General features: G+C 63.1%; 2 protein-coding genes across 2 annotated transcripts; one reads left to right on the top strand and one right to left on the bottom strand.

Moving 5' to 3' along the window:
* Positions 1–783: 783 nt before the first annotated feature.
* Positions 784–3503, bottom strand: MNEG_5525 (hypothetical protein; the record flags this gene model as incomplete). Its single annotated transcript, XM_014045998.1, has 5 exons — positions 784–918; positions 1162–1416; positions 1689–1795; positions 2046–2105; positions 3317–3503. 5 exons carry the CDS (start codon positions 3501–3503, stop codon positions 784–786), a joined length of 744 nt encoding a protein of 247 aa, XP_013901452.1.
* A 1697-nt stretch (positions 3504–5200) lies between these two features.
* Positions 5201–6948, top strand: MNEG_5524 (hypothetical protein; the record flags this gene model as incomplete). The annotated part of the gene is made up of 6 exons (XM_014045997.1): positions 5201–5303; positions 5501–5589; positions 5842–5972; positions 6213–6273; positions 6523–6570; positions 6766–6948. 6 exons carry the CDS (start codon positions 5201–5203, stop codon positions 6946–6948), a joined length of 615 nt encoding a protein of 204 aa, XP_013901451.1.
* Between the last annotated feature and the right edge of the window lie 1878 nt (positions 6949–8826).

The following is an 8826-nucleotide window of genomic DNA, read 5'->3' as shown; positions in this document are numbered from 1 at the left end:
CGCAAGCTTCAACCGCCAGCCCAAAAAACAACTGTACGCGCCACCATACAGTGCGAGCCAGCGAGGCGCACAACAAAAACCTGCCGACAACGCAACCAGCTCCAAGTGGGGGCCGTGTGTGAAAGGAAATGGTAGCGTCCGTCACGTCAGGCTCCGCCGCCAGGCAAGCAGCAACCATGGCCACAACACCCACACACGCACGCACGCGCACGCAAACAACCCGCGCGCGCGCACACACACACACACACACACACACACACGCACACACGCACGCACGCACGCACGCACGCACACACAGACAGCAGACAGCTCGTGCCAGCAGTCAGCCAAGTGCCATCGGTCTGGATGCACCGCAGACCCGCAGCGCCATGCCCTGGACGCGGACTATGGACCTGCCTGTGCGGCGCAGCTGCAGCACATTGCGCCGCTTGCAGGCCTCCCGCACCCGCTGCTCGGCGTGCAAATTCACCTTGTCCGCCATGAACGCGGCGCGCAAATCGCGCCCAGCCAGCTGCCCAAGCAGCGTGCTGGCGTCTGCAACTCGGCTCCTCCAGGCCAGCTGCTCAGCGCGGTCAGCGACCTCCTCCACAGGCCTGCAGCCGTGGTATTTGGGGGTGCCGGCCATGTAGGCAAGTAAGGTTTGGAGTGCGGGCGGGTCTGGCGACCACGGATCAAGTCTGCATCAAGGCTGTGACGCAAACCCTCACGTATGTGCGGAGTCACCAGTCGCACCAATCTAACAGGCAACAGCGAAAGGTCACTGCAACCGGCTTCTTTGACGGCTCACTCGGCATCCGCCGCGTACATCGTGTGGCTGCCCACATATGCCTTGGTGCGCCCCAGCACGACGGCGTCGAAGTCGCGCATGCTGCCCGCAGGGCCTGGCAGCGCACGCAGGTCGCGGCGCAGCTTGTACCCCTGCGGGGTGGGTGTGGCAGGCTGTGAATGTACCCAGCGTCGCCGCTGGCAGATTGCTCATCTGCAAAATGGGAGCCCGAGCATCTGAGAGAAATCATCAACTACATGAATGACCCGATTTCTGTAGAGGTTCTTTTTTCTGAACCTATCAGCTATCTCTGTACCGATGAAAGTGCAAACAACGCCAGCGAGCAGCCGGTCAAGGAAGCAGGTGTTCGGCCGACCCTCCCATGCGCGCCACACCTGCTCTGGGTCTTCCTCCGCCAGGACCGCCTCCAGGGCGCAGCCGAACTCCTCCTGACGCTTGATTCTGGCGCCCTCCTCCCGCAGGCACTTGAGCACCTGCTCTGAAACAAAGCCCAGCACATACAGGCCCCCCTCCTCCAGCTTACAGAACGACATCACCAATTTGCCGCACAGACCGCCGCTGTCGGATGCCTGCAGCTGCTGCTGGTCGAAGAAGATGAGGCCTCCCTCGCCCGTTCTGCTCAGGTATTCCTGCATGCGAGGGCAAAGGGTTGGGGGCCTGGGTGCGAAGGCATGTGTCGGGGGATGCATTGATGGAGGCGCCACGGCATGCGCATGCAGGGCAGTGGCGCAGCACAGGGAGCGACGGCAGCGAGAGCGCATAGCGTCGACAGTTGCAGCAGCTTGCGATGCATGCATGCGACTCTCGGGCAGTATGTGTGCAACACGCGGTAGGGTGTTATGCAGTGAAGCACATTCACACAGCCACGCATGCCTCCCGCAGCGACGAGGTGCAGCAGTACCTTGAAGTCGGCCTCGTCCGCAAATGTGGCCGTGTACGGCAACGATTCGTCAAAGCTCGGCAGGCAATCTTGGACGATCCTGATCGTTTTCTTCTCAGGTACCCTGCCTGCAGTGGGTGTCGCAGCACGCACAGGTCGCCAGGCGGACGGGAACGGCACCATGCCACAAGGGCCGGCTGGCTAAGGGTGTTGGCGCCACACTGGGCAACATGCCTGCAGCACAACACCACTAGGCAAGGAGTGCAGCCAGACAAGCACAGCGTGGGACCAGCTTTCCTGGATGAGAGAGCTAAGCGGTGTCAGCTGACATGCTGCACACAGTGTTTTGTTGATGTGCGTGGGCAACTTCTTGCGCACCTGAGCCAAACGGCCGCGGCAGCGACGGTGACTGCGATGGCCCCCTGGGCGCCCCAGTATCTGCATTGACGCATGCAACAGCGTCACACGCGATACGGAAAGAGAGGTTGTGTTGACTCAAGAATGCCACATACTAGAATTGCATGCAAGCGATGCTGTTGGTTGGGCAACAGTAGCCAGCAAGCTGCACGGATTCTACAAAACGAGGGCTGCTGCTGGCGATCGTTTGCCTGCTCCACAAACAGTGGCTGGGGGTGCAGTACCAGCGGGCCGGCCGCAAGCATGGCATCATTGCAAACCCCTGCAGCACCTCACCCGCTGCTGTGGAGCATGCGCAGAGGCCCAGGGGGGAACCGTGATGGGCAGAGGTGGTGAAAGGACGTTGTGGAAGGAAAGCTTAGAGGCGGTGATGGAGCACAGCGAGAGAGAAAAACAAGATGGGAAGCGCAAAGGTGCACAGTCAGTGTATCAGCACCCGCAGGCACCCAAGCAAGCGGTGCCGACCAAACAACACGAGCACGGAATGACCGTGCTTGCTGCAAGGGATATGATGCACGGCGTTGCCGCCACACCCCGCTTGCAGCGTGCAGCTGAACCTTCAAAAGGAGGTTAGCAATGGCCTATACACGATCCACTCCGCCTGGACCAGCAGCACTTGCTGCTGCCAACCCCAAGGAGCCTGAGCCCCAGCCACTGAGTGATCAGGGCCGTGGGGTGCAGGTAGAGCTCACCTGGTGCTGTCAATCCTGCGCCTGGACAGCGAACGACAGGTTGTTGGCAACACAAAGTGGCCAAAAGTTGAACAGGCACAGAAGCAATCCAGTGGGTGGCATCATGCAGCATGTTGCGTGAACGAGGGAGGACGGGGGCGCAGCAGCAATATGCATGCACGATGAGCATGATGAGCAACTGGGTCATGAGGATGGGGCGAGCTGCGGGAAGGTCATGCAAGCTCTGCCCACAGCAGAATGTGGGCGTCCATGCGCATGTGATTCGAACGCTCAGGCTAGCTGCGGTGCATGTCTGGAGCAGCAACCAGGGACAAGCCGCTTGCAGGGCGCCAGCATCACTGGGAAGCCCCGCACAACAGCAAGTAAAGGGTCCGCCAGCTGCTGCTGTCACGCACGTTCTGACCCCTTGTCCTTGTGAGCGGCATCACAGATAAAAACCGCCAACAACTGCCTGCCAGCGTCATCAAGGACTTTTGTGTACATGAGGCGCACTGCAAGGTTGCGACAGCGGGCAATCGTACCACAAACGGACCCGCGCACCTCGAACGGCTGCCTTGATGGCCGCCCGCCTGTAGCCAATCGGCAGGCCCAGCAGACCGGCGGCCCAGTCGGCGGGCTTCTGGCCAATAGCCACTGCCGCCTCGCCGCAGAACTCGATGTTGTCATCGCCCGGGAACAGCTCAGGCAGTGCCAGCAACAGCTGCTGCCTCGGAGGCGGCGCATCCATGCCGACCGGGGCCTGCGCACACTACATAGAGATGGGCATCACGATTCAGACAGCGTACAGCATATAATTGAAATAGCGCCACCCAGTCCCTGGCATCCTCTTGTGATCTTACCTAATGCAGGTAGTAGCGAAGGCGCTCCTTAGCCTCCTCTCAAGACAGGCTGCAGGGCAATACACGCACGGTGCCGGTCGAGCATGCAAGGATCAACTGCTCGAAGCTGTCAATGCGGGCCAGCGCTGCTTGTGCTCGTTGCTTGTCGCCTGACCGCCCGTACTATACCCCGGTACGGTAGAATAAACAGTGGCGTAACCGAAAAATCTAATTTATGGAAAGTCTATGTTATAGACAGCTACCGGCAGTGAAGCCTGGAGGCCCACGTGTCACCAGATCTCTTCTCTACTGTATGCAGTATACCAAAACTGTGTGAACGGGAAAACGCGTGGAGCACAGTTTTGGCCGGATCTGCTCCCTAAACTCTATTTACGCCAGCGCCCCAGGCAGGCGCCGCTGGTGGTACGGGCGGCCAAGCCCAGCGCTCGCTCCGCGATTGCGCGCCGGGCCGGTCGACAGTGCTGAGCGCAGAGCGCCCAGCACGGGCGTGCGGTGGTGCGCGGTGGCGCAAGCCGATCGTGGTACACTTCTATGCGCCAACCGCTCAGCATGTGCGCGTGCATGCATGCGTGCGAAGCGGCGAGGGCGTGCATGATGCGTGCAGGCTCGCCGCAGGGTTAGTGTGCGCGTGTGCAAGGCCAGCCATCGCCGTGGAACACCAACAGCCGCACACATGCACTGGCAGAGGAACCAAGGCGAAGCTTGTGTGCCAGGAAGCAGGAGGCATGGCATTCACCATTACTATCTGAAGGGGCTGGAACGGGCGACTGTAATGCACCGTGCAACCTGGCGCGTGCTGCGGCTATTGCCTACTTGACACCGACCTTCGCAGGCAGCTGTGCGACGCGGACTGTTTGCAGCACGCAGAGTGGTACTTGGACCGCCGCCAGTTCCATACAGCAGCGCCTGACACGTTTGAGGTGCGTGCTAGCCCTCAGATCAGTATTGTTGCGGATTCGCGCTGCATGGAAAAGGCCATGACAGCAAACTCACGTTCGCTCGCTGTCTGTTTGAGGCAGGCCACCCCCAGCCGCTGTACACATTTTTCCTCTAGGCGCACCCACATCACACACAGCACACAAAGCGCATGGGCCGTCAGCAGTGAGTGAACGAATAACTCTGATGCATGGGTTGGCACGAAATGTGCACACAATATCAAATTCAGCTTTGTAAAGACACCGGCTGCACAGCACACGGTGCGCAACGTGATTGCATCACGCGTATGACAGGCGGCAGGGCTGCAGCGGTGGCTAGCTACGGTAAGCTTGCACCTCCGGCATCAGCTGATCAAAACTTTTTGATACCGCATTGCTTTACAATGATAAGCTGCTCCCCTTTCTCTTCTTTCCTCCCCGCATCACACGCGCTTTTTAGCTGCAGTCTTGTCGCTGACACAGTGTCCACCTTCGCTTGAGCAGCGGCGTTTGCTGCCAAGGTGTACTTCTGTCATCAAGTCTGTATCGGTCGACGTTGCAGAGGCCCGGGAGGTGCACCGCAGCCCACTGATAAACGCAAGGCGGGGCGCGGGTTTCGTCATAGGACTGCAGGCGCCCACAAGCGCTAGGGAGTTAGTTGTATTCTTGCAATGGGCGTCCTGATCAAGGGGCTGCGCGGGCCCTCGGGCGAGTTCGGCGCCCTGGGTGTGGTGGAGGTCAACAGCAGCGCCGTGGACGTCTTCCGCTTTGTCGGTGCGGCCCGGAGACGCGCGCGGTTCCGAAGTGCATGTGCCGTTCCGATCTGCTCGGTGATTCGCGATTCGCTGCGGCAGCAGCCTCGTGGGCGCCCCACCGCCCGCGGCAGCAGCGTCGCCGCCACGCCGCCGCCTCGCCGCGGCGTGCACACCTTCCCGCCTGCGCACGCGCCCCCATCCTCCCGCCCCACGCAGCCGACGTGGAGCAGCAGCCCACATGGCACCATGGCGTGAAGCATTCCAAGGTCATCGGGCGCAACGGCAACCAAAAGGACGTCCACCAGGTCAGCAGAACTGCCGCCCCGCAGGCCGCCGGCCCTGGGCACCCGCGCGGGACGCCGCGCGTTGGCGCGGCCCCGCTCGCGCCGTTGCCCCGTCCCCGGTCCTCGACGCCCAGCGCCCACTCTGCATCTCAGACCCAAGCATTTCAATTGGCCGAATCATTTCCCGCCCTGGATGTTCTCGCGACTCTCGGCCCGAGCCGACGATCCCCCGCGGAACCTTCTGCCCTTCCGCCGCACCAACCCCCAACCCAGGTCTTAAGCTGGAACTTTCTCGCCCTGCGCGGCGACATGCATTTGCAGCTGGCGCAGCTTGAGGACCCGAAGGCCCTGACCATAAAGACGGAGCTCACCAAAGGCACCATGATGCGGAACTTTAGGTCGAGGTGGGCCGCGCTTGTGTCATGCTGACATCAGCAATCTTCGAGCCGGTTCGTCGGCGCCCCGGCCTGCCTCCACAATGCAGCCAGGGTATGGATGCACAGCAGCGCTCTGTGGCGGCTGCCTTTGCTGTAAGCAGTGCCGGCGTGCTTGCCTTGGGGCGTGGCATCACCCCCTGCCCTCGTGCGCCGCTTCTGGCCCATCATGCTATCCGTGGCCCTCACTGCCTCCGCGCGCCTACGCAGGGTGGGCGTGCGCCAGAAGGCGCCTGGCAAGTGCGAGCTTGAGATGGAGATGTTTGTACAGGTGGGCTGGCGGGCTGGTGATTGCTGGCTGCCCGCTTGGGGCGACGTGTGCTGCTGGTGGCGCCCAGTGCGGCTGTGAACGGCCCACGCAGGGCGGTCCCCGGGCTGTCTGCGGCGAATCGGGTGGCGTTGAGGCCGCAGAGCGATGCAGCGTTGCGCAATCTTGGCCATCAGGTGGCGCCGCCGCTTTGGTATAGAGGATTCCCCCCACACGTTTGCCGGACCCCCTGAATCGCGCACGTGCTTGCAGCCGAACATTTTCGTGCCCTTCGGCATCCGCGGCATGGTCGGCGGCCAGGTGCGCTGACCCCTTTTGGGACGCCTGCACGCCGCTCTGCAGCGAAGCGGCGTGCTGCTCAGGCCGCGGCCACGGTCGGGCCGACCTCCGCACCGCCAAAACACTGCTTTTCGGCGCGCGCTGGTGCCGGGCAAGCGCTCGCAACTATTGCCTGCCCATATCGTATTTTGTGTATGTGCGTGCCTGCCCCCGCAGGTCCGTCGTCAGCTGCGAGGCGTGCTGTCGGCGCTGCAGGAGAAGTGCGAGCGGCGGTCGGAGGAGCAGCAGCAGCAGCAGCCGCCCTGGCAGCCGCAGTGGCAGCCGCACTGGCAGCCGCAGTGGCAGCAGCTCAACCCGCTGTTCTCGTGGCTTAATCCACTGGTTGCGGCGGCGTCATAGGGGTGTGCCCCCCCCGCGGCCTCGTCCGGGCGTTCAGAGGGGCCGCTCGCCGCTCCCGCGCGGTAGCCCCTCGCCCGCCCCCTCTCCTGTGCTGCAGCCGCGCGATGTGACCGACAACTCGGCCGTGCGGCCCGCACCAGGCGTGTGGGTGCGGCCCAGAATGCAGCGGCCCGTGTAGCCATGGCGCTTACTGGGCGCTCACGATGATCATGCGACCCCGATCACATGCCTCGGCCCTTGCAGCATCACGCCCCCGCGACGCCGGCGATTCAGGCGTCGTTCCACTCACATAAGATAGGAATCGGTTTGGGCGGTGTACCATCAGATCAGCCATCAGGATTGAACCCCTCGTGGGCGGCGCGAGCCGGGCCGCGAAACAGCACGGCCGCACCCCGGCGCCGCCGGCGCATCACATGCACTCCCGCTCCCCCGCGGCTGCGCGCCCGCAAATGGCGCGCTGCGCCGCGCAACAAACCTTTGGTAGGGCGTGGCACACGAGGCCGAACTGCGCACGACCACTCCCCCCGCACGACCGCAATGCTCGCTCAAAGCAAGGCATCGAGGCGCCGCGCCTGCTCAAGGCGCGTCCGACCCTTGCTGCTCCCCGCTTTCCTTGGCACTGCAACCGGCCCCCTTCGGCCGCTGTGCCACCACCATCTGTTTTGACGCCGCCCCCTGTGCAGCCAATGGCGCCCCTATTTGGGCCCTGCGGCTTGCTGGCGTGGCGGGACCGCGGCTGACGCGTCTTTTCACATGGGGCATTCTGGGGCAAAGGGCAGGCAAGACCGGTGCAGAGGGGTGTTGATTGACAATGCGGCACGCGGGTGTCACTACCTGCATCATCAGCACCAGGCGTGCGGCCGCCTGTGGGGTGTGTATTGCTTGCCCCAACGGCGCGCTTTGTGACTCGACAGGCGAGGCAGCTTACGTATTGCTGCCTGTGCAGCAGCCAGGTGGGCTTGTGCCTTGGCAATTGTCAGGATAGACTTGCGACTTGCAGCGGCAGGGCACGCCTGGGCACTGCGGCCCGTGTCCGTAGGGGTGTTGATTGCAGCACACCCTCTGGCTATGGTGTGGATGCTGCCGGCACCTGCTATATACATAAACCTTTCCTGTGCTGTACCTTGATCCCATTTAAACGTGTAAAGGCCTGCTTATACAACCTGGCGCAGCCGCCGAATGCAGAGCAAGAGCGATTACAGGAAAACAATGGAAGTTCAGGAAAACAGGAGGAGAGGCCTGGGCGCCGCAGAGGCGCTCAGGGGCATGTGAGGGTCCATGGCGCCGTTTGCAGGCGCCACGATGCGCGGGGATGCAGCCAGGCACACGACACGCGGCCCTGGCGAATGCAGTATGGTGGCGGGGTGGCGGCCGCGCTAGGACCCGGCTGAACTCACACGGCCGCCCGCGCCCCAACAAAGCGCCTCAAAATGCACGGCCCTGAGCAGAAGTCTGCAAAGCGCGCGGCTGCAGTCGTGAGCAAGCGGACAAGTGGCAGAACCTCTATGTATAAGAAACAGACGCGGCGCCTCGGTCGCCCCGCCCCGCTAGCCCACCGCGGGCGCCACGCCGGGCAGCCCAAAATGAATGTCCCTCTGGCTCCCTCCAAGAGCAGCCTACCCGCCGGCTCCCCCTCAGGCGCCAAACTTGCACGCCCGGCTTGCCCAGCAACGGCCGCCGCCGCCGGCTGGCCGCCGCGGCGAATGGGCCGCGGCCGCCGGCCGGGCGCCGGTCGGCCGGCGGCAGTCGCGTGTCACGGCTCGTCATCCGCCGGCGGCGTTGACGCCGATGATGCCAAAGAGGCCCGCCAGCTGGACCAGCCCCACCAGCAGCTCAACTGCCAGGGGTTGAAAGGGGTGGGGGGGTGGGGGGTTGGAG

Source organism: Monoraphidium neglectum (assembly GCF_000611645.1).
Source record: "Monoraphidium neglectum strain SAG 48.87 unplaced genomic scaffold scaffold00832, whole genome shotgun sequence".
NCBI classification, from domain to species: domain Eukaryota; kingdom Viridiplantae; phylum Chlorophyta; class Chlorophyceae; order Sphaeropleales; family Selenastraceae; genus Monoraphidium; species Monoraphidium neglectum.
Note: the sequence above shows the minus strand (reverse complement) of the source record. Positions and strands in the feature narration are given on the sequence as shown.